The following is a 23,260-nucleotide window of genomic DNA, read 5'->3' as shown; positions in this document are numbered from 1 at the left end:
CATTAGCAATTATTTAAGAATATTTGTGCACCTCTCTAATTAATATTCTTCTAGATTTATAGTTCATTATCGATTTATTTACAAAAGAGACGGTGAATTTATTTCATTACTGTGTCATTAATGTATATTTTGTTTACAGCAAGAAGATGCGTCAATTGAAAGGAAAGACAAAAGAAACAAATAAACAGAAGAAAGAAAGGAAAAAGGAATTTCTAGAGAACAAGCAGCGTGTTTTTACTGTTGTGTTACCAACCATTGCTGCAATATTTGTTGTAATAGCAGCATATGTTTATGTTAAAACCCGTCCAAAAGTTGTTGAGTATTAATTGGCATGTGTTCATTATTGATCATTAAACCACAATACACAATGTATTTTGAGAATGCTTGGACAGTTCCTTGATACATTTGTACAATTAAATAAGAATTATTTAAATAAGAAAGCGGATTTGAATGTCTGCTCATGGCACTTCATTCCTAACATTCTATAATCAAATATAGACATTGTGCATTAATTGTATGACTTTTACAAAATATTTTTCACGCTAAATATTATACGATATTGGGATATATGTATATGTATATATATATACCAATTAAGGGAATATAATTAAGACGTTTTATTATATAAAAAGAAGTAATATTGTGCTATTATTAAAAGATCTGTATGTAACAAAATAGTTAGCTTTCAAATTTGTATATTAAATTGCAATTTATTGCATTTTCTCAAATGCAATTTTATAAAAGATGATTAATTTTAGTAAAAAGTTATTCCAATATGAAAACGTAATTCCAAAGATGTTGCATTTTTAGCACAATACAAATGTTTTCCACATGAATTATTTTACATAGATTTATGAACTATCCAGTAATTTTACTATTCTTTAAAATAAGAATAGAAAGTATTGTTTTATAAAATATTTGCATAATAAACATGAATATAAAGTAATTTTAAAGTACATTTATTTCTAAAATTATTTTTTTGCACTACAGTTTTCCCTCTTTTTTTGCATATTGTATATTGTTTTTCTCTCTTTATTTTTTAATAATTTTCGAGTATATATTTTTTTTCATAGACGATATTCCATCTGTGTCAGTATTTAATAAATTATAAATATGTAACTTACGGTTGTAAAAAGATTGAGAACCACTGCGTTAGCCATATTACATACACCCTTATGGTCTAAGCATACACCAATAGGAAGTTAACACGACATAGATGTACACGCGTGTATTGAACTTTCGGTATCTATTTCTTTGCAGATTGAGCACTTTATTATTATTTTAAAAATGAAAGAAAATTTCATTTATTTCTCATTTGTAATTTCATTCGTGATAGTTATACTCTGGACAAGTTCTGTAAAAGGTATATTAATATTTATTGTGCTTTCTTTGAAACGTCAAAATCAAGTACAGTAACATATATTTCAAAATATTACCAATATTTTAAATAAAGTTAATAAATTAGTACAAGTCTTACACTTTGAAAATTTTTTTAGATTTATTATTCTAAATTATATTATTATTATAGAATAGTTTATTAAATTCATTGATATTTCTTTCTGCTAACCTATTTTCTTTTGTTTTCTTTTTTATATTAATAAAAATTTTATAACTAAGCGTCTTTGTAAATATTATTCATTTTAATGTATTACATACAATTGTATTATATTACACACAAAGTATTTATGTGATTTAATTGCACATTGTTCTTAAGAAAAGTTATTGTAAAATTTATAAATAAAAGAATATGTATATATACAGCTAAAGGAACACAACATGTGACATGTGGTTCTACTTTAAAATTAATGAATGTGGATTATAAAGTAAGATTACATTCTCATGACATAAAGTATGGAAGTGGAAGTGGTCAACAATCAGTAACAGGAACTTCAGCAAAAGAAGATGGAAATTCTTATTGGCTTGTAAAAGCAGGAACAAAGAAACAGTGTACTAGAGGGTAAGAATCTAAGGTGGTAATATATCATTTATCTTTTAACAATAATTACAACAATTTTTGATAGAACACCGATCAAATGTGGAGATATTATAAGACTAGAACATATAGCAACAAAAAAGAATCTTCATTCACATCGTGTTAGTTCACCACTTAGTGGTAAACAAGAAATATCTGCTTATGGTGACAACAAGGGAGAAGGTGACAATGGCGATAATTGGCTTTTAGTATGTCAGATTGAATTTTGGAAGAGAGATGAACCTGTTATGTTAAATCATGTAGATACAGATACGTAAGTTTTCCATATTTTTATGGCTATATATAAGAAAGAATTTTTGAAATATTAAAAATATTTTATTCTATAGATACTTAGCAGTAAGTGGAAGAGTTTATGGTAACCCTATTACTGGTCAGACTGAAGTAGTGGGTGAATATTCTGCTAGGTCTCCTCATGTTGAATGGGTAACAACAGAAGGAGTATTTATTCACCCTAATGACTTTAAAGCTCAACACCATACACATACAGAATTATAAAGCAAATTCTTTAGTTAGATACAAAATTTTTTATGGCAATAGTCTTATAAAAAATAATTCTATATAAACTGAAATTATGTAAAAAGATCAGTATCTGATTACTCTACATCTCTATAGAGAAAGATTCTTCTTAATAGTATAAAAATAATTTATATGATCTTATATAATATATAAGAAGATAATTCCATTAATAATTTTCAAAAAAAATTGTATATTGCCAAAAAATTACTGTTACCTATTTTTATGATCTAGACAACAGCCAAATAAAATGAATAATTCTGATTGCTTTTGTTATGATCTTTATTGTATGTGTGAATGTAATAACAAAAAATTATTTCATGATACTGTATTTATGAAAATTTATATGAAGAGTGCAGTATGATTTGTGCAGATGTATAAATGTATTAAATAGATGTGATATTTATTACAATATAATACAATTTACAGTAAATAAGAAACGTGTATTTCATTGTATGTATACACATTCGTGAAAAAATGTATAAACATATTTTAATAATTAGTTGTTGTAATAAGTGTTTCCATTTTACATTATATTTGCTTTAATTCATATTTTCCATTAAGGTCTCTAGTCCCTATAAGACCATTATATGGGAAAATAATATTTGAAAGGCCATAATTTCCAAAAATTTCTCTTAAAGTTTGTTTTCCTGATATATTTGCATACCGCTGTTTACCTGACATACAACTATGCAATTTCCATGTTGCATATACCAAACAAATACACAAGATAGAGACTAATATGTCAAACATTGTTACAAGTAGTATGTAAGTATTTTCTCTAGAATGCAATAATCTAACAAGAGCAATAGGAAAACAGAAATTCAAAAATATATTGAAGGAATCCGTATCTGTTCTTACTACACGATTAATATTGTCATATAAGTATGGCCCAAGAGTACACAATGAATATATACACGTTAGAGATGTATAAAAACAAAATAGAATAAAATTACCTATATTTTGTCTTAATATACAGGCACCCAAGAAAAAACAATGATGATCACGAAAATGGAAGCACTTCCTACAAAAAACACAATGCTGTGTTGGTTTGCATGTATAATTAATACATTTTTCGCAATACCAATATTTATATTCAACATTATCTTCTGCCTCATTATATATTAATAACTTCTTTCCCATAGTTTTAACTTCCATAATTGTTGCGTTATGACTTATAGTATATACCGAATACCAATTCAGATATACTTGAACACAAAAAAAGATGAAAACTGGAGTAAGCTTTTCATTAATATACGTTGTTAGAGTGATAACAGCTATACTATATATTAATGCAATAAATGGACAAATTTTTACAATAATTTGTGGGAATGCTTTCATATTTTCTAATTCTTTTTAACGTTATTTATATAGCAAAAATTTGAATGAAATATAATGAATTTGAAATTGTTGTCTCCTTCACATTCTTCCTTATTATTTTTATGTTAATCCACTATAATTTTAGTACGAGTATATTTTGTCTTTTCCTGCAAAAGGAAAGATATTACACAAATTTTTCTATCTGCTTTTTATACCTTAATAATACAATAAAACTTTGACTTTTATTTCTATAACCTTTTAATAGTTACTGTATAGACTAAGAGAAAAATATTTGATCACAATTCGAAACATTGATTAATTTATTTTTTAGAAAACAAATATCCACAATGAATTCAAAATATATATTAAAATATATATTCAATGGTAGGTTATAAGTCAATTGTTACTGGCTATAACCCCTTCAATATAATTGCAAATATTTTAATAAAAAGGATTACCTTCTTTTAATAAAGAAACGTTGTTATTACAATAATATATATATATATATATATAATGTTAGTGGTATTCAGTTCTTTTATTTTTTCTACATATTCAGATATTCATAGAACATAATTATTTGGTAACTATGTTTTAACTTGTAAGACTGCAGAAACTAATACCAGAGAGGAAATTTCTTCTCTGCCAATACTCCAAAAATACGAAGCATATAAAGTATGTAGAAATCATTAATCGAAATTACGAAGTTCTTAGTTGAGTTTTTAACATTATAATTGGAATAAAATATGAGAGGAAAGTTATTCTGTCAGTTGTTTATACATAAAAATGCATTTTGACTAAGCACTAATATTGATATCTAGGAGAATATTAATAAACAAGTTTGTTGTATAAAAACAATTATTTTTATTGATATATATGCATACATTAAATGTGAAAAAATAGTAGATTTAATAAATAAAATAATAAAATTTTTGTCTAAAAATTTAACTCTTCATTTTACTAATTATACAAGTTTTTGAGGATACTTTTGAATACAATCAAGTAGTATAAAAATAAGCGTAAATTATGCATATTTTTAAATAAATGGGTAATTTCAAAAATAATAATTTAATGAATTTCAAGATACATTTAGCAGTTAAATATATTCCTTTTGAATATATCAAGTACTAAATAGATTTCTCTTCACTGATTTTTTTATACATATTTATACATTTATTTTTTATTATGCTCAAACTTTGTACATTTTTTGTAATGAGAAATCGAACTTTGAATTTGTATGTTATGTTTATAAACATATATATAGTATTAAATAAGCACATTAAATGTATGTCATTTTTTTACAAAATTATTTTTCACTTTCTTTTATTTTCACTAAAAAGATGCAACTTTTTTAACTGGAAAATATAGAAAACGGTACTAACATATAAAAAGAAATTTTAAAAATATCGACGATTATTTACATTTAATTTACATTACCGATTTTATAATTTTTGTTCTCTTATATACAATACATTCAATCTTCTTTGTTTACATGTAAAATACTTTATAAATTGTGCATTGTTAATTCAAGTTCACCCGTTTCGTATCATCTTAAACGTCAAAAGTAGCTTAGTGTATAGTTCTACACTATTATCCATTTTATTATGTAATCTAAAATTCTGTTTCCTAAAGAAAATTTATCTTGTACTTGTAGAACATAATATGAACATATTATGATTTTTATAAGTTATCAAAATATACTACTATAGTAAAATGCTTGTACAACTAGAACCTGAACCTCCAACTTGATGTGTTGGTAGACCATTTCAGTAAGCATGTGGTCTTCATTCATTGTTTTTTGATAATGATATTATTTAATGATATTTACAAATCACGAAAGTTCACCAATGGGTGCATTTTGTAACCACAAATCATGTATGAAATTATATAAATCATCACTAACAGCCACCTGTATAAATTCAATTATTTTAGAAAAATATCATGTAAATGTAAACATTTATTGAAACTTACTTTATATGGTGTAGGATTTAAATTTCTTTTGTGATCATTTCTGAGTGTTTTTAATGACTCTTGAACTCTATTTCGTATTTCTTGTAATGTAGGCAAAGGTTGGCATAATTTACCATTTTTCCAGTATACCTAAATGTTTGTAAAAAAGTATTGTAAATCTATAAAAATATTATAAAATCGTGCTTATAAACGTTGATACTTGTTCAATTTACCTTATGCAATGATTCCACTCGCGATGGAATAACATAAGCTCTTTTTGATTCTTGGAAAGGATGCCTACAAAGAACTTTATGTTTTACTTGTGGAACTTCTTCTGTTGATCTTTGTAACAGATCGATCAAAGCATATCCATCCGCTCCGTATAATCTGAATGCATCTTTCTTTCCTGGTATTGTTACTTTACCAACTTCCTGACTGAGTTTAATTCTAGGTTGGCCATTAATTTCAACCATTTTATAAACGCAACCTAATGCTGGTTGTCTTTGACATGTTACCAAATGTGTCCCAATTCCAAAACAATCGATCTTATGATTCTATAAAAGGAGATCCTTTATAAGAAGCAGAAAAATATGTTGCAAAATAAAGTTGAGATTTCTTTCATGTATATTTATTTACCTGCTCATTTAAACTCAGAATAGTCTCCTCGTTAATATCATTTGACGCACAGATTGTTAATTTTGCAAACCAAGGTATATTGTATTTGATGGCAATTCTTTCGAAAATATTTCTTGCTGTATTACTTAAATACGCCAAATCACCGCTATCAATTCTTATACCAACTGCTTTATAACCCAAGTCATTTAAAGCTAGTGCCACTGCACAAAAATTTAGAAGACCACTCCTGAGTAAAAAATTTACTTATATATTACACATATAAATTGTATAAATGTAAAAGTACATGAAAGACATTATCAATTATACATGCATCTATATGGTATTATGAATGGTATTATATAGCATTATGGAGTCTGAAACATAATGTAAGTACACAATTATTTTGTATTTTATGAAAAATATATACATATTATAGATTCTTTAAATAATATTAAAATCTACTACTATTAATACTGTAAAGTATATAATATGTACTATTATTAATTAAATGAAATGCATGACTTTTTAATGGTTTTATATGAGTTGTAATAGGAAATGTGAATAAAATATGAATTATTAAATTACATGCAAGCTATCAATTTTAAGATTATGCTAATTATGATACAACAGGAGAAAATTTTGTGTTAGTAAAGCAATTCTTTCATTTTATTAGCATATTCTCTTTTTATCATTGTATGTTTTTCATGATTTTTAGTTAACATCATTTTATTATTAATACAATTCAAACAGTTAATTGTTATTTTTTTACATGGCTGAATTGGGAAGGGTACTATATAAGGTCATATGTAGTATAAGATTTACAAAATTTTGTACAAAATAACATACAATTTTGCAGATCCTTTATTACTGTTTTACGAAAAGAAACAAGCAACGATTTATAAATTTGCCCGCTTTACAGAATTTCGATTTTTCTTATAAATCAATTAAATTGAATTAAATAGAATAATATTGCATTTGAAATATGATTGAGTGCATTACATAGTTTTAATTTAAAGTTATTAAAATAAAATCTAATAAAATAAATATTAAATAAACATCAAATTAAATTTTAATAATTTATACTTATTATTCATGAAAATAATTGATTAATTATGTTTGCTAAATGAAAAATATGATGATTTATCCTGCAAAGCAGACAAGGAGACAATATCGTACCTCACATAGAGCTCACCCAATTCGCCTTGACTTAATAAGCCATTCTTGTCATGAGAAGCCGATTCTGATATAATTGGATTGTTTCTGACACCATTTTGGGCATGTGTATTGGACCCATTTGTTAGATGTTTATTCTTTACATTTAGGCTGGCTATACATGCCTGTCTCTTGGCCGAGGATTCGATGCTATAAACACACTCCTGTTAAGCTACAGTGTGTATATGTTTCATCATGCCTGCTTTGTGAATTATTAATTAGTGTACTAATACACATATCAAACCCAATTAAATGTACTTTTAGTTAAAAGTAAAATTAGTCACAAAATATCTCGAATATCTTTCTAGTACATTTTTTGTTTCTCTTTTCCCGGAATATTTTATAGAATTTATTATCTTTAATCTTTATAAAACAATTTTAAAGAGTTTATAGTATTATTTTAGAACTACTCATATAAAACCATATAAGTAATAGATATTTATATACTTAAATTTAAGTATAGATACTTTTGCTAAATATTTTTAGTTATCTATTCTTTTCACTACTTTATATTTATGCATATTAAAAACAGCACGAAAATTAATATTTAAATTAGGTACTATAAGCTTGCAATTAGCAGAAGGTCCTATAAATAAATTAATAAAGGGTAGAGAATATTATTGAACATATTAATACAGCTAACATAGAAACATGGCATTGTACATTTAGATAATATTCCGAATGTATACATACATGCAAATAATCAAATATGCATACAAGTATTAAGAAAATATATATATTCATTTCTATATATCAAATATGCAAAACAAGAGTTCAAAAGAGTTAAAAAGAAGGTGAAATAAAAAAGATATAGATCAAGTAAGCAAAATATTATACCTTTTCACATCATATGTATCTACAAGAGCAACAAATCGTTGAGGGTAAGCAATGGCATAACTAATTAAAGCTGCTAATTCTCCACTAGAAGCTTCAGAAACTAATGTTCCTACATCAGCTGCAATAGAATTCCGATGTTTGTAAGCCAATTCTAAAAGGTCATAAACTTGTCCTGTTCCTTTATGTGCCAAAGTCTGAAAAAATATATAACACATTAAAATGAAATACAATTTCATTTAAGAAAGTTAATTAATAAATAATGTGAGCGAACCTTTTCTTGCAAATCATCAATGCCAGTGAAAGATGTGATATATGAATGTGCATGTGTTCCACTTACAGGAATATTATAAAGTTTTCCTGCTAAAACATTACTTGTACCATCAAAACCACCTGGAAAATATTAATTTTTTTTAGAAGAAGGTAGAGGGAGATATTGGTTAAAATATATCTTCAGAATAATATATGTTATCGCTAATACATTAAAAAAAAAAAAAAAAAATAGGCACATCTTAAATATTTGTTCATTATAATTAATTCAGAAAACAAGGGAAAGAACTTGTATTTAATACCATTCATTGTTTCGTTCAATTTAATTTTGTTCTAGATATGAATTTTTCATAAAACGTGAAACAGCTATGTATATAAAAATATATTTAACTTATTTTAAACTATTATCTATCACCAATATGGTACAAACTGTTAAAGAATGATGCTGTTTGTTGATTGTTACTCAAGAAATTATAAAGCAAATGATGTTAAGAAGAAATAATATACGTTTTATAAATGTATATGAATATTCTTACTGTATGCAATAAATAATGTAATAAAATGTAATGTAAAATATATAAAATAATGTAAAGTAAAATGTAATGTAATAAAATAATGTAATAATGTGATATGTTGAATAGTTTAAATATAATGTTTTATGATTTGAAGAGAAATGAACTTAACTGAGTACTACATTGAGATTTTAAAATAAAATAAAAGGAAATAAATATATAAGAAATATTTACCAATATAGCTATATTTAGAGGCACTTAAACCACCATCAGGACCCTGAGCTCTTCGAAGACCAAATTCTAGCAATGTTATATTTTTCCCAGCAACCATACGATATCTAGCTGCATTAGTTGCCATTAAACTTGCATAGTTAACTAATGTCAACAGTGTTGTTTCCAAAAGTTGTACCATTATTAATGGACCTTCTACTCTTAGTAATGGTATTCTGCATAACATATCAATTTGTATTGAGGTTTTAACTTATTAAGATTTGATGTTTCATCAAATATGTAATGTTGATAAGCATTGGAACATTAACTCTAACTGCTGTCATAAGAGCAAGAAAAAGTTTCCTAAACGATGATAATGATGATGATGATTAACATAACTGAATATTATTTGCATGATGCATGCAACTTTTAAGAAATTTTTAACTAACCTTGGAAAAACAACTGAACCTTCTTCCATAGCATATATTGTCACATCTTTTGGGGTCAGATCTTTCAAATATTCAAAAAACTTTTGATCAACTGACGATGGCATTGTTGACTTCAAGTACTTAATGTCTGTATAATTTAATATTAATTATAAATCTCGAAGGATTCTTTAAATGTAGAGATTTAAATAATAGATACATACCACTAGAGGAATAACGAAATTTTTCTAAAAATTTCATACATTCTTCTAGTCCAGCAAAGATTGTGAATTCGCCTTGGAAAGGATTTTTGCGAAAATATAAATCAAATACAGCATGATCATTCATTTTTTGACTTTTCCAATAAGCATATGCCATTGTAATCTGGTACAAGTCTAAAATTCAAAACGATGTAAACAAACATTATCTCATACATTATCTAAATAATATTCTGACATTTGCAACAACAAACTTTAATTTTAATTAGAGATTTATTACATTACAAAATAATATGTTATTTTTGTATTAAAATACAATTTCTTTTTATTAGCAAAATAATTAACTATATGCAGAGCAATCCTGTACAAAAAATATTTTTATCAATTGGAATTACATAAATTAAAGAAACAGTTCTATGATTAAGATACTGAGTTTTAATTCTGAAAGAAAATACAAGCAGAAGAATTTTCGCTATTCGTGTGTATCACACACTGAAACACCACGTGTTATATCATGACTTAATATATCTATTAAGTAAACGATAAGATAAAATAGATCTGCACGTTTTAAGGTTACTTCTTTTTAACATTGTTTTTTGCAATTATTAACAATTGTTAACAAATACAGAGGGCAAGTACCTGTTAAAAGTGGTTGTACGACACAATTTTGACGTGAATGACACCATGATTTATTCTCGTTATCTGACATTTTTCTTAAGAATTTTAGTGATTTAACTGAAGGTGTTAATGAAAGGAAAAAAAATTGTAAGATAGCTTTTTCTCTTGATAATAATGAATGTTACACCATTCACTGAACAACAACGGTCAAGCACCGTTACCGACGAACTAGCATGTTTCGACGGTGAACTCCGTATTATACGCTCCGCGTATTCTCAGAATCGATAGGAACGTTTGAAGGACGTTATGAACGACGCGACTTGTTATTCCGCCATTTCCACCAATAGTAAAGGCTCCTCTTAAGAAACTGCTAGAAATTAGGTTGCCACTTTAGTACTAGTACGTAAATGCGCAGAAAAAGAGTGATAAATTTTCTCTGTGCTATCATTAAATTCTTTCCCTTTTTTTCTTCTATCCCCTCTTTTCATCGTGTGAATTACAATCAACCTATTCATCGAATATTTTGAACGAATCTTATTTTAGAAAACATAAAATTTGTCATCTGTGAATGATTTCATGTAACTTGATTTATATGTACCGCTAAATTATCATCATGGATCATGGATTAACAGTTAAGTAGCAATCTTAGATGTGTATCAGTTTAATATAAGTTGAATATACATACGTATTTGCACGGCCTGACTTACCGCTCTACGATACTACTGAAGTCAGTACAAATACGCTGCGACTATGATGTAACTTAATGTTAAATTACTATTAAAAGCCAAATATGTTCATTATGTACATTTTTAAATTTCCCATTGCTATACATATAAATCCATACAATCGTGTATATATCTTTATACAATGTTTAATGAAATTCATGAGAGATTCCAAGTTGTATGATTGAAAGCTATTAAAAAATATAACATTTGTTTCTATTTAATGATGATAGCAGTGCCCTCTTGAACTATAAGTAACCAACTAATAACATTAGTGAATTTACAAATTGCAAGTCGTAATTGTAGAATTCTATTGCAGACGTGCAGTTTTTACAATTATAGGAGTTAGAACTTTTATGTGTATTTTACAAGTGTTCATAGTAGAATGATTATTGTATGTTATAATTTAAGTAAGTGAGTAAAGTTTGTTTATCTGTTATATAGCGTAAATTATATAATATATATTATATAAATAAAAATTGTATAAAATAAAATATAGAATAAAGTTTCAGTGAAAATTAAGATATAGTATGCATACAGTCCCAAATCAATTTTCTTGATTAGCTACAGCTTCATTAAAACAAAATTTATTATATATTGTCGATTCATTTCTTTATAAGGAAAAGAGGATCTTTGGTTGTATCACAATTCCAGGGATGCCTTGCATATACATAAGTATTTATAATATCTGCAATATAATATAATAGTTACAAGTTACAAATTACATTATATTACAGTTAACAGTGATATCTATATATCGACAAGTACAAATGAAAAATGAGAAGTAAGTTCTGTTTATGATTTAATCACGGCCATAATTCACTTTACAAATACTGTTCGATTCAAAAGAAAACATTTACAGATTATTATTTTATGCAATTTGTTTCGATAAAGGATTAATTTGTAAGTCAAATGAATTGCTATTTCTGACGCTCCTCCAGTTAACCAGACCAGATAAAATTGTGAAACAAATTGCAACACTCCCGTAGATAAGATTTTTTGGGTACGTCTTTCTCTATTTGTATTGTATCATTTCTTTGTTTTGAAGATGGAACCGCGGTTAACGGTGTCATGCCACGAAAAGTACAATTATAGCACGAGACTTATGGCGATCGAGGCATCTTTCGATTAAACACAAACTTATCGTTAGGGGCAACATGTCCGTACACAACGACCTTGCCGTAATGATACAGCATTGCAGCTGTTCATTCTTCGATAAGAAACTTTTTTTAAACATCGAAAATTAACGTGTAACTTTGGAACAAACGCCTCGATCGCGTGCACTATGATGCAACTTTAAACTTGGATTCCTTTCGTATCTATCAATTTAATTGCGCCTTAAGTTCCATCGCTACGATGTTAACCACAAGTTACAACATTGTTGCCGTCGCGATTTTCAGATGCATATGTACTTATATGTGTATATGTGTATACTTATAGAACAAGTCACAAGTTTCTTATCCATATTATTTCGACCAAACAACTTTAATATTTGCACTATGACAAATATCAAATAAAGATATCCTATCTTAACGAATTTATTTTAGCGTGTTTTATTGAGGGAAATAAATTTTTCTTTCAATAAATCGCAATAATTCCTTTCACATCTTTAAAATCTTGCAAAATCGTGATATACCGTGAATTACATTTTCGTAAGACGACCAAGAAGATTGACGCAAGGTTCTGGTAAATTAATCAAAAGTATACGTTCTCTACTGAATTGAGTAATTATTTAAAAAACATCTAAAAACATGTATCCAGTGGCACGATCACGGGAAGAAGTATACTGTAAGAAGTAACATTTTTCGTCTGTCTCGACTGTATATTAAATATACTTTTATAACATTAATCTTTTATTATGCACGAGCTTTTATGCTGACTCGAATAAGCAGGAAATCTTAACGACTGACTTATAAAGTTTATAAAGTTATCGAACTGTTCGACTTTTACGTGTTCATTCCGGCTCTGGATTGAAACCAAAGTAGATATATTTGAAGTGTTTGACTTCTTTAACTCGGTTAATTAAACTGAGCTAACATAGTTTGCATACGTCATATGATCGTTACTTCAGTTTCATCTTATCAGTGTAAACGTTTCAGTTTATTGACTTTAATTATTAATTTCTCTCTATCAGCGTTTACATTTCACATGAATTGTTCTTTGTTAATCTGTTAATCTCAATAATCAGTGAAATGAGTTTCTCTTCGACGCTCGACGATCATTGACCAAAAAGAATCTTATTCGTTCGTTATTCTTACAGATTAGTGCATTTTATAATTGAAAACGGATCCTCGTCGATTTTTTAGTTTTTAACTAATTAATACGCAGTAGAAAGAATAGTGGTTAACGACGATTTAATTTGAACGCTGATTCACGTCTTCTTCTGATCTCATATTATATATATACATATACATATGTATATATACAGTACAAAAGGCGAAAAGATCAGACTAACGAATGAAAGTGATTACGCGGCGAATATGTACCGGTTCTTACACGAATCTGACTAGAAAAAGGAAATTGAATTTTACCATTTCTGTACATTTGCCACGATTATGTAAGAATTCTATCGCGTTTCTATTAAGTTCCATTTCATTGAGCATGTGAAATGCAATAAATTCTAGAATATTTTCAGGGTAAAATACTACTAGCTTCTCTGAAATAACCAGCATTTCCCGACACGACTGATTATTCATATACAATTATCATAATTTTTCACTGCAATGTAAAGTACAAGAACATAGATATCGTGTTCAGATATCGTTTAATATATAGATAAAGGAAGCGAGTTTCCACTTGTTACATGTAATACATTACATGTAAATATGAAATACGGATAAATACGGAAAAAGGATAAGGAAATTTTATGTAGACAAGACAAGACAAGACATTGAGATAAAATCTATGACAAAGAATGATTAATTTTTTATCAAGTTTTTGTTTTACCGAGTAGAACTGTAAAATTTCGAGTATTTTTACTGAATCGCGAAAAATCAATGATAAAGAATGCGTTTAATATATTCGAGTTCGCGTTCGTCCTGCTGGATGATTATTTGATGATTATATGAAATGAAAATGATAATTAAGCAAAGGATAGAACATAATGGAATGAAAGCGTAAACTTTTACTGCTGACCTTTTATACAATCATTTTATTATGTGTCACAATTGATATTATCGACAACTCATACCTCGAATCTACATATAATTATCCAATATTTGTCTGCCGGAATACACTACGTTAGTTCACTGCTTTACTGGCACTTCTGAGATATTGTTTTAATCGCTAATTTAAATGCTAATCGCCTCTGTGTTACGTGAACTTTAAAAAAATACTCAATTTTTGACTCCTTATAGCAAGAGTTGAGCAAATCTATTTAAAAATATAGCACTAATAACTAAGACAAGATTTTTATAATTAATGTTTTATAAATAAAATAATTAAATTATAATAATTATATTAATTTATATTATAAATTATATTAATTTTTATAAATAATATAATTAAATTATAATAATTATATTAATTTATATTATAAATTATATTAATTTTTATAAATAATATAATTAAATTTTATAATAACATGTTTTTATAATTAATTAACATAATACATAAGAATACACTGTTTAACATTGTCAACAACTATAACATAATCCGGAAGCAATGTATTTGGCAGTATTAGGGTTAAAACGAAATTCAGAAGGGAGAAAGATAATTTGCTCATCCCTGCTTCAAAAACTAGATGTAAAAATTGAGCCGTGAGAACGAGATTATCTCTTCATTTTTTTTCTATCAAAAATTGATTATTTTCGCGGGTATATAATTATCCAATAATCTTCGTCTACTTAACTACGTAACTGACAAGCGTCTGCAAAAAGGTAATTGCAAAATATACGATTGTATCTCTAAATAAGCTAGGGTGGCTGTTCGTCAAAGCTTCCGCATTATCAAGTATTTTTTGTGTATAAAACGTGAGAAAATATTTTATCGAAACATTTATTTTTAAATACTTTTAAATATCATCTGATTTAAGAAATAATCTTAGAACCGAAGCTAAATACACGATGAAAAAGACCATTGAAATTTGTTTTAAATTGAATTCGATGTGTTAATTACAATACTATTCCATTCTTTCTTGGTCCATTTCATTTTCAGTATGGCGAAAGCTTGGCCACCCTACTACACTAATTTAGCAATGGTAGCACGCAGTTACACACGGTTTCTTCCGTCTGTAAGTACTACTTCTTAATTACGTGATCGTCGTACATTATTCTGTGATCGTCCATTATCAAACATCCGCTTTTTTGGAGTATCTAGCACGTGTGCGATGTATACGATACATATGGAAGCAGAGGCTATAATCCTCTACATTTACATGACTTCTTCTCTAAAAACTCTTATCTAAAGTTTCCTAAAAGCTACTCAGACTTTAGTTAACATTTACTTTTCTTTAATCGTATATCTGTTTAAAAGAATAACATTATGATCGTTTGTAACGGTAGCTACAGCCTCTACATTATTCATTATACTTAATACTGTATTTTGAATAAACTAGACTCATCATCTTTCGTCACATACAGCCATTGATATTGTATACTAATCTCTTACATTTACGCAATTACTCTAATTTGACACAGAATTTCGTATACAGTCTTAACGTTACTTAATGATGATATTGTTCATGTATTGTGCTAAAAATATGCCTCGAACTACAAAATTTTCTACTTTTATTCCCTAAAGAAATGCTTCCTTTTCCGGTTCTTTTCTTTTTTCGCCTTTGGTCATTTTTTAATCATTTCATAAATATAAATACTTTATCAAATATCGTTAAACAGCTCTTTTTATATGGACAAAATAACACGTTCCTTTTTTTAGAACGTTCATCACCATTCAAATCCATTTACGTTATTCTCAAGAAAAAAATAAAATCGTTCCTTCGGTGACACAACAATCGTGAAATAAATATCAAATAATTTCAACGTCCAACCCTTTGTACCTTTTGTCTCTTGAAAATATACTAAGTACATGTTGCTTAAAAATATCACATACAATATACAGAGTACCCGTTCAAGGTTTCAAAAAATATTGTAAATTCCTTATTCGTATTTAAATATTAAAAAAAATTATATTTTGTCAAATTTAGACCAAATTTTGAGCGTACGGAAATAAGTAGTTACGTTACTATTATTATTTTGTTTTATATCTACAATATCCAATACATATATACTTAAACCCATCGGATATGACTGAATTTTCTAATATACCACCGATTTATAAAAAATCACAGTTATCTTACGTTTACTAAATTTTCTTTACTAGTCAATTTTTTACGCAAATTACGAGAGATACACTTTAATCTTAATTTTAAAGTTTAATATTTCATTGTGTTCATTACCGATGGGTTAATTTGTATTACATTGAAAATTATTTGAATAATACTGCTCTTCGACTGAATAATGTTCGACATTACGTCGTTAACGATGGGCATGTAAAATAAAATTTTACTTTATATATAATTTTTTAACGATCGCATTGTCATAAAATCGTTTTTAAGAAATGGTAGCAAGGGTGGTCTATAACTTCTACCCTTAAATATGCAGAAGAAAATGTATACAAGTTAAATATTGATAAACGGTAAAAAATACGAATTTCTTATTTTAACTAGAAAGTTTAAAACCTATCGTTATTATCACTTGTACTATATATGAGTCAATAAATAATAATCACTAAATTCATCAACAACAATGGAAGTATATCAAGTTTGATAACATCAATAAGTTAAAAAATTAAGAAAAATATATATTTGTTTCTATTTTATAATATGTAAAGAAGACCTAGTTACGCCATAAGAACAAACAACTAAGTGCTTGTCAATAACAATAAGTACCTAGTACTATGTTCGAACGACTCAATTAAAGTATACAAAAGTTCCGTTGCTCCTTGCGTTTTAGCACCATTAATATTCAAAATTAAAGCTCATGTTTCTCATTCCAATAGCTAATACACATGGATACGATAATATCGTAAAGTATTTTATTTTTCTAAAACCATTCTTCGTATTGGTTACCCATGGTTCATCTCATTAAATCTGCTGCTCTTTGTCTATCTCGATGTACTTCTCGAGGATGCATTCTTTTACGATGTGAGAAACAATTTCCAGAACTCGCGAAAGCTTTCGGACAATATGGACATTGATAAGGCCTTGCACCTGTATGTTGATTTATGTGAAACTTTAAATCTTGATTTCTTTTAAAGGTTTTATCACAAAGAGGACACGCGTGCGGCCTCAAATCCGAGTGCGTTATACTATGAGCTCGTAATGTAGAATTTGTTGGATAAACTCTCCCACATACATTGCATGGAAATTGTATTCCTCCATGGTACTCCTTGTGTCTGAATAAATTTGACTGTGTTTTAAAGCTGTAATGCAATAAACACTTTTATTAATAGTCACTTTATTGGATACTCAATCAAATTTAACTGAAGTACTCACATTCTACCACATATGTCACAACCATATTTTCCCTTAGGCCGATGAGTTTCCAAATGTACTTTTAGATTTCCTTTAGTAGAAATTTTTTTACTACAAATTGGACAGATAAAATTGCTTGATGAATTATTATCGGTATTCATATGAAGTACACCATTAGTAGAATACACTTGTTGGGATCTTAAAATAGGCTTCCCATCAAGTCGTTTATCTTTAGGCAAATGAGACCATAAATGATTTTGTAAACCAATTTGAGATATAAAGGATCGAGCACATATTGTACATTCATGAGGTTTAGTTGATACATTAGAAATAAGTTCTTCAGTATCTTCTTGTAATTTATCATTGCTCTCTTCTTTTGTTTCCTTTTTTATTTCATCAATTCTATAGGAGATAAATGCAATTGAGTAAATATATAATCATACATGTTAAGAAGATACTATACCATGTTTTGTTATGTTAATATAAATATTCTTACTTATTTGTTAATGGTAATGGTTCTGGGGAGTTTGTTTTTGTTATTATTTCTTCTGTATCAGATGCTTCTGAAGTTTCTGATGCTGAATTCTCCATACCATATTGTAAAAATAACATTGGGTCTACCTTGACTTCCATTTCTTCCATACTTGGAGTATGACATTTATCATCTTGTGACATTAATTCTGATGGTCCCAGTGGTTCGCCTTCAGCCAAAATTTCTATTGCCCCCTAGAAGATGATGGATGTTAAATAAATATCTACAAAATAAATTAAAGCATATAATGATTGTAATATACTTTTGTTAATATTGTATGTAATAATCCCCGGTCTTCTATCCTTCTTGTGTTTTGCACATCTTTAACACTTTCTCTTTCTACATCCTGTATATTTGTATCATCACTATTACTATATAACTGAGATTTTAACTTCTCCTGCGTTTTATATGCCATCATAGCAAAGCGATGAATACTTTCTAATCTTTTAATGCACGTAACACATACCATTTTTGATAATTTATCTTCAGAGGACACCTACAACACAATATAATTACAGTATTGATAATAAACTGATATAAGAATAAAAAGTACAAAAAATATGATATAGAAAAATAGTGATTAGAAATTAATGAAAGTATTAAAAATTATTGAAATAATAAGAAAAATCAACATTTTTAATATTTCATTATTTATTGAAAAAAATCTTTAGACATTGAAAATGCAAGAAAATTTTTAATAAAAAATCGATTTTAAATTATTTGTAAAATTAATAAATTTTATTTACTTTATTATAAAACAAATGATGTGTGTTTTCTGGCAGTTTTTTTTTATACGAAAAATAACCTGAATTTTATCTTAATAATTCATTTTGTTTATTTTAATCTTAAAAATGTTTTTTAATATTCAAATTTTATTAAATATTTCATTTACAATTTTTCTTTATCGGAAAATTACGCATTATTTATGAATTATTATATGAATAGAATTATATTTATAGATGCGCTAGTTATATAGTGCATATAGCATACTTATCGTAATCAATAAAATGCTAATTTTTAACACTTCTGTATTCCCATCAAAATGGATTCTTCCATTTTCCTAATTATGGATATTCGATTATTCCGAATGCAATGTATACACGTCAGAATTATAATTGCGTTAATTTTCACATTAATTTACATAAATACATAAAATATATCGTTTTGTTTAAAATTCATTTTTAAATACAGATGATTTTACAATACGATTTTTCATTAATCAACCGAATTAAGTTGTAAACAATAATAAAATAATAATTTCTATGTGAGTTAATTACTTTACATGTACTATTTTTAATGTCTTATTTGCCCAAAAAGATGTATTTCGAACTTGTATCAATGCTGTGGCATTTTACAAAATTTCGAAGTTCTGTAACAGTTCTCAAATTTTTTGAGATAAATATACATGTATCTCTTGACATGTACAGAAAACAGGATACAGACGGGATTGAGCGCGAAACATCCGGCAACGGGGTACCAAGTGGAGTTTTCGAAAAAAAATCCGCACACATGTTAGGCCTACACACGAAACTGTATGTATATACATGTAGGCGCGCATACAGCGGCGATCGCGCTGATTTACACGGAGCGGAGAAAGACTTACCAAGATGTAGAGATATTTTCGTATTTTGGTCTGCAGGTAGTGCCGTCTACCATCCTCAGCGAAAATGTGGACCCCGTCGTTTCTTGGTATGTCACTAGCACAAATTCGGCAGTGGATCTCGTCCTCCCGATCGCGCTCGAAATCGCGACTCGCCGTACCCATTTCAAAAAGAAAGAAAAAAAAATATGACGAGATATCACCACGCTAAGGAAATATTTTTTTTTCTCACTAATTTATATGTACAAGCACGATTTAAAAATGATTTATGTTAAATGATTCACGCGGCCCCGTTTCACAATGTTAAATTCATTGCTTATTGCTTATTTTCCCTCCCTTTCGTTATCTTAGCACCGTGATGGAAAAACGTCGGAAACGTCCGATATAAAACTTTCAGCAATGCATCTTTACGACGTGCCAGCGTGTCTGAGAGGGTTGATTATTCTAACGATTTTTTTTACTTATGAGTCTCCCGGATTGGGTGAGATTACTCCAGCACAACGTTGACGCTTTAAAAACGACGTCGGCGCCGGGCGTCGGCGTCTCTCCCGAAACGAGTGCTCAATACAAAATATATAATAGCATTCGTCGATTTGAAAAACATATGTATATATCCAATTGTTTTATTTATGGATTCCGGTCGTATTAACCGATATTTGCTATTAGAATATTATAATGTATTTTATTATCATTCGATCGTTATTTAGGCAGGAATTAAAGATTTCACGTGGATCCATGAATTCGTATTTCTAAAATACTACCCTTTGCTAGAAATAAAGAATAAAATGTATCAACGCGGTACTCTTAATTGGTCCGCCATCTTCTTTGATTCATTCGTTCGTATTTTTTATTTTCTTCATCAATGATTCATCGGAGTTGTTTTATACTCTCCGCCTTTATAGAATTGTGAATTTATCTCACTAGAAATAGATCTCGATCGATATATTTCTTAGAAATTGCGCCACATCGATAAATTTAATGACAATTTTTCCAAACTTTCCCGCCATTTTTCTGAGCATGTATTACTACGCCTCATGGTAGAAGGGATGAATGTAGATGTTTTTGTCGCAGTGAAAAATAGTTCCAGGTACTTGCGAACGAACAGCCTCCCCCTTGATATGCTACGTCCCCATTTAAAAAAATCAATACTTAATAATTAGCAATTAATACACTTTCCAAGTATATACAACTGCTATCTTATTTTCTGCAGTTTTTAATGTACGTATGTGCTTTCTCCTTTTTTAATGCGTATGTGTTTTCTTCTTATTTATATCATTAACATTTAAATTATATAGTTTTATATGAAATTTTTGCAAAAGATTATATATTTTTTACTATGTTTCGTTATACATAAAGAAAATGTTATTTTTGATTAATATAGCAAAGTGTGATCTCTTAATTTTAGGAGAATTATGCTCTTAAGGTTAATAGATAAACGAATGTTTCGAACATAAGTTATTTTTATAAATTTATATCATTTGTCTCAGTAACAAAAATTAAATTTTGCTTCATACAAAAAATACAAGTAATTAACCAATTAACTCATACCTTTTATTGAATAAAAAATACAATTAAGGTGATTAATTGAATATAAATGGAATTACCGTATGTACGCATTATGTCATCATTACTTAATAAACATATCTTTTAATATAATTTGTACTGTAATGTTTAACAGAAATATATATACGTCAAAAATGAAATATATTTAATGAAACATGTTATTGTTGTAACATGGTAATTTGTTAATGTAATAAACATATATTTATTAAATAAGTATGAACTATTAATAAAAGTCATGAAATTGATTAATTTATAAATATTTGTTGTTTATTCTTGTTTCTTCTTAGACATTTTTGTAAAGTGTTAGGAAATTAGTACTAACTTAACATTTTGCCTTATTTTGAATTGGCAAAAATAATTTAAATTCTGCTGGTAATTCATCTTCAGAATATAATCTATCAGAAAAGTATACTCTTCGTATTCTACAGTTTGCATGGATTTGAACTCTTAATGTTTCCACATAATTTGTTCCATATGCACGTCTGGTAAAATCAGCTAAATTAAACTGAATCTGATTCCATCCATCATCCAGTCTCATTGGCATTGTACAAATAAATGGTTTTACTCTAGTTGTAGATTGATAATTACTAGCACGAAATCTACGGCGCACATTCTTGTCATCAATAACCTAAAGTCAAATATTTATGATCATTTGATATATTGTATTCTGTTACACACGATTAGTTAAATATTTTCTTACCTGGACTTCAAAAGTAAAATATTTCTTTAAATTCTTAATTATCATCACTAGAAATGGTAATTTTATACCTAAAGTTTTTCTGGGATCTGCTGGGCAAGTTATATATGTAGTACTAACATTACTGCCCAATATTTCCAATACTAAACTTTGTATATCATTATCTGTAATTCGTTTTATATGTCCGTTTCTTACTTTTTTATCCCAAATTTGTAATGGTTTGCTACCAATACTATACAATATTGATAAAAATCCACTTTGAAATGTATTTTTAAACATGTTCACTTGCTTATTTTTGTCTTTGTTAATTTAAAAAATAGCTCTTTCTGTCGTGTTTCTTGTTTACAGACATGCGTCAAGAGATCTCAATGAATTTTATGCTTTCGTTTTTATCTGTAACTTAACCTTTCATTTTATGACTTGAGGTTCACTAAAAAGTTACATGTTTTTAATAGATTTATTGTTAAAAGGTGATTTCCACATAATACTTAACATTATTCAATCAACAAAAGCATTTCTAGTTTAAATCGACATCTTCTTTGAGAAATTTGATTTGCTAAATAACTTTAGCGATAAACATAACCTATACCGTTTGTGTTTGATCAATGTTGCCGTTAAATTTACAGCTATATCGAAAATCGATCGATTATCTCGAATTTATCGATTTCAGTTGTTCGATATCGGCAATTTAAATTTAAAATATGGACGATGTATGATTGTACTTGTTAGAATTAAATTTCAGATGTATAAAACAAAAATATAATGCATTTCAAAGTTTTTACAGTCGTTTATTGATGTCAAATACAAACCGATAAAGTTTAAATAAGCAATAGATATCTACGTATTAGATGACCATTCTTTAAAAGAGAGTTAACGATTTTTCGCCATAAAAAACTTTATCAGTGTAAAATCTTTACTGCCATTATTTATTTCTTAGTCTTTTTCCCGTTCGATCATGCTTTTTCTTTGCTCGACATTACTGAAAAT

The 23,260-nt window shown here is 27.7% G+C and overlaps 5 protein-coding genes and 2 long non-coding RNA genes across 13 annotated transcripts; 3 read left to right on the top strand and 4 right to left on the bottom strand.

Annotated features, from left to right (window-relative positions):
* The first annotated feature begins 1,044 nt into the window (after positions 1-1,044).
* LOC126867072 (stromal cell-derived factor 2-like protein 1) lies at positions 1,045-2,770 on the top strand. The gene is made up of 4 exons (XM_050621213.1): positions 1,045-1,363; positions 1,762-1,957; positions 2,022-2,246; positions 2,320-2,770. The coding sequence occupies exons 1-4, from the start codon at positions 1,288-1,290 to the stop codon at positions 2,486-2,488; spliced, it is 666 nt and encodes a 221-aa protein (XP_050477170.1). The 5' UTR covers positions 1,045-1,287; the 3' UTR covers positions 2,489-2,770.
* A 158-nt stretch (positions 2,771-2,928) lies between these two features.
* On the bottom strand, positions 2,929-4,570 carry LOC126867067 (palmitoyltransferase ZDHHC22-like). Of its 2 annotated transcripts, none has more exons than XM_050621206.1 (2): positions 4,285-4,570; positions 2,929-3,993 (listed from the first exon to the last, which is right to left on the bottom strand). In XM_050621206.1, the coding sequence occupies exon 2, from the start codon at positions 3,845-3,847 to the stop codon at positions 3,038-3,040; it is 810 nt and encodes a 269-aa protein (XP_050477163.1). In that variant the 5' UTR covers positions 3,848-3,993; positions 4,285-4,570; the 3' UTR covers positions 2,929-3,037. The 2 variants fall into 2 exon arrangements, with proteins under 2 accessions (XP_050477163.1, XP_050477164.1); XM_050621207.1 differs by lacking the exon at positions 4,285-4,570 and adding an exon at positions 4,082-4,261.
* Positions 4,571-4,872: 302 nt separating this feature from the next.
* Positions 4,873-11,338, bottom strand: LOC126867043 (nicotinate phosphoribosyltransferase). 3 transcript variants are annotated; one of them, XM_050621149.1, is made up of 11 exons: positions 10,709-11,338; positions 10,076-10,246; positions 9,876-10,002; positions 9,451-9,662; positions 8,709-8,827; positions 8,438-8,631; positions 7,565-7,750; positions 6,410-6,635; positions 6,007-6,327; positions 5,795-5,923; positions 4,873-5,732 (listed from the first exon to the last, which is right to left on the bottom strand). In XM_050621149.1, exons 1-11 carry the CDS (start codon positions 10,776-10,778, stop codon positions 5,655-5,657), a joined length of 1,833 nt encoding a protein of 610 aa, XP_050477106.1. In that variant the 5' UTR covers positions 10,779-11,338; the 3' UTR covers positions 4,873-5,654. The 3 variants fall into 3 exon arrangements, with proteins under 3 accessions (XP_050477106.1, XP_050477108.1, XP_050477109.1); XM_050621151.1 differs by lacking the exon at positions 7,565-7,750 and having other exon boundaries at positions 10,709-11,332; XM_050621152.1 differs by lacking the exons at positions 10,076-10,246; positions 10,709-11,338 and having other exon boundaries at positions 9,451-9,789.
* Positions 11,339-11,373: 35 nt separating this feature from the next.
* Positions 11,374-15,640, top strand: LOC126867086 (uncharacterized). 2 transcript variants are annotated; one of them, XR_007690139.1, is made up of 2 exons: positions 11,374-11,819; positions 15,565-15,640. It is a non-coding gene; the product is annotated as an uncharacterized LOC126867086 (long non-coding RNA). The 2 variants fall into 2 exon arrangements; XR_007690141.1 differs by having other exon boundaries at positions 11,374-11,823.
* Positions 11,981-20,560, bottom strand: LOC126867053 (zinc finger protein 90-like). Of its 3 annotated transcripts, XR_007690136.1 has the most exons (6): positions 20,017-20,560; positions 18,676-18,909; positions 18,378-18,607; positions 17,903-18,283; positions 12,585-17,829; positions 11,981-12,097 (listed from the first exon to the last, which is right to left on the bottom strand). XR_007690136.1 is itself a non-coding variant. In XM_050621175.1 (5 exons), exons 1-5 carry the CDS (start codon positions 20,176-20,178, stop codon positions 17,484-17,486), a joined length of 1,353 nt encoding a protein of 450 aa, XP_050477132.1. In that variant the 5' UTR covers positions 20,179-20,560; the 3' UTR covers positions 12,199-17,483. The 3 variants fall into 3 exon arrangements, 2 of the variants coding, with proteins under 2 accessions (XP_050477132.1, XP_050477133.1); XM_050621175.1 differs by lacking the exon at positions 11,981-12,097 and having other exon boundaries at positions 12,199-17,829; XM_050621176.1 differs by lacking the exons at positions 11,981-12,097; positions 20,017-20,560 and adding an exon at positions 19,160-19,815 and having other exon boundaries at positions 12,199-17,829.
* A 546-nt stretch (positions 20,561-21,106) lies between these two features.
* On the top strand, positions 21,107-21,835 carry LOC126867088 (uncharacterized). The gene is made up of 2 exons (XR_007690143.1): positions 21,107-21,231; positions 21,419-21,835. It is a non-coding gene; the product is annotated as an uncharacterized LOC126867088 (long non-coding RNA).
* Positions 21,818-23,158, bottom strand: LOC126867078 (cilia- and flagella-associated protein 20). Its single transcript, XM_050621218.1, has 2 exons — positions 22,277-23,158; positions 21,818-22,204 (listed from the first exon to the last, which is right to left on the bottom strand). Exons 1-2 carry the CDS (start codon positions 22,550-22,552, stop codon positions 21,899-21,901), a joined length of 582 nt encoding a protein of 193 aa, XP_050477175.1. The 5' UTR covers positions 22,553-23,158; the 3' UTR covers positions 21,818-21,898.
* Between the last annotated feature and the right edge of the window lie 102 nt (positions 23,159-23,260).

Source organism: Bombus huntii, chromosome 6 (assembly GCF_024542735.1).
Source record: "Bombus huntii isolate Logan2020A chromosome 6, iyBomHunt1.1, whole genome shotgun sequence".
Lineage (NCBI taxonomy): Eukaryota > Metazoa > Arthropoda > Insecta > Hymenoptera > Apidae > Bombus > Bombus huntii.
The sequence above is the reverse complement of the archived record's forward strand: the minus strand, read 5'-3'. Positions and strand labels throughout refer to the sequence as shown.

What these genes read in the sequence shown, in the direction of transcription:
- LOC126867072 (XM_050621213.1), top strand. Translation starts at nt 1,288, where the DNA reads ATGAAAGAAAATTTCATTTATTTCTCATTTGTAATTTCATTCGTGATA. An exon ending in CTGGACAAGTTCTGTAAAAG is followed by an intron (nt 1,364 to 1,761) that starts GTATATTAATAT and finishes GTATATATACAG; the next exon opens with CTAAAGGAACACAACATGTG. An exon ending in AATCATGTAGATACAGATAC is followed by an intron (nt 2,247 to 2,319) that starts GTAAGTTTTCCA and finishes TTTATTCTATAG; the next exon opens with ATACTTAGCAGTAAGTGGAA.
- LOC126867067 (XM_050621206.1), bottom strand. Translation starts at nt 3,847, where the DNA reads ATGAAAGCATTCCCACAAATTATTGTAAAAATTTGTCCATTTATTGCA.
- LOC126867043 (XM_050621149.1), bottom strand. Translation starts at nt 10,778, where the DNA reads ATGTCAGATAACGAGAATAAATCATGGTGTCATTCACGTCAAAATTGT. An exon ending in GATACATATGATGTGAAAAG is followed by an intron (nt 7,751 to 8,437) that starts GTATAATATTTT and finishes GTGTGTTTATAG; the next exon opens with CATCGAATCCTCGGCCAAGA. An exon ending in TTGGGTGAGCTCTATGTGAG is followed by an intron (nt 6,636 to 7,564) that starts GTACGATATTGT and finishes TTTTTTACTCAG; the next exon opens with GAGTGGTCTTCTAAATTTTT.
- LOC126867053 (XM_050621175.1), bottom strand. Translation starts at nt 20,178, where the DNA reads ATGGGTACGGCGAGTCGCGATTTCGAGCGCGATCGGGAGGACGAGATC. An exon ending in TACATACAATATTAACAAAA is followed by an intron (nt 18,608 to 18,675) that starts GTATATTACAAT and finishes ATCATCTTCTAG; the next exon opens with GGGGCAATAGAAATTTTGGC. An exon ending in CCATTACCATTAACAAATAA is followed by an intron (nt 18,284 to 18,377) that starts GTAAGAATATTT and finishes TATCTCCTATAG; the next exon opens with AATTGATGAAATAAAAAAGG.
- LOC126867078 (XM_050621218.1), bottom strand. Translation starts at nt 22,552, where the DNA reads ATGTTTAAAAATACATTTCAAAGTGGATTTTTATCAATATTGTATAGT. An exon ending in ATTTTACTTTTGAAGTCCAG is followed by an intron (nt 22,205 to 22,276) that starts GTAAGAAAATAT and finishes ATTTGACTTTAG; the next exon opens with GTTATTGATGACAAGAATGT.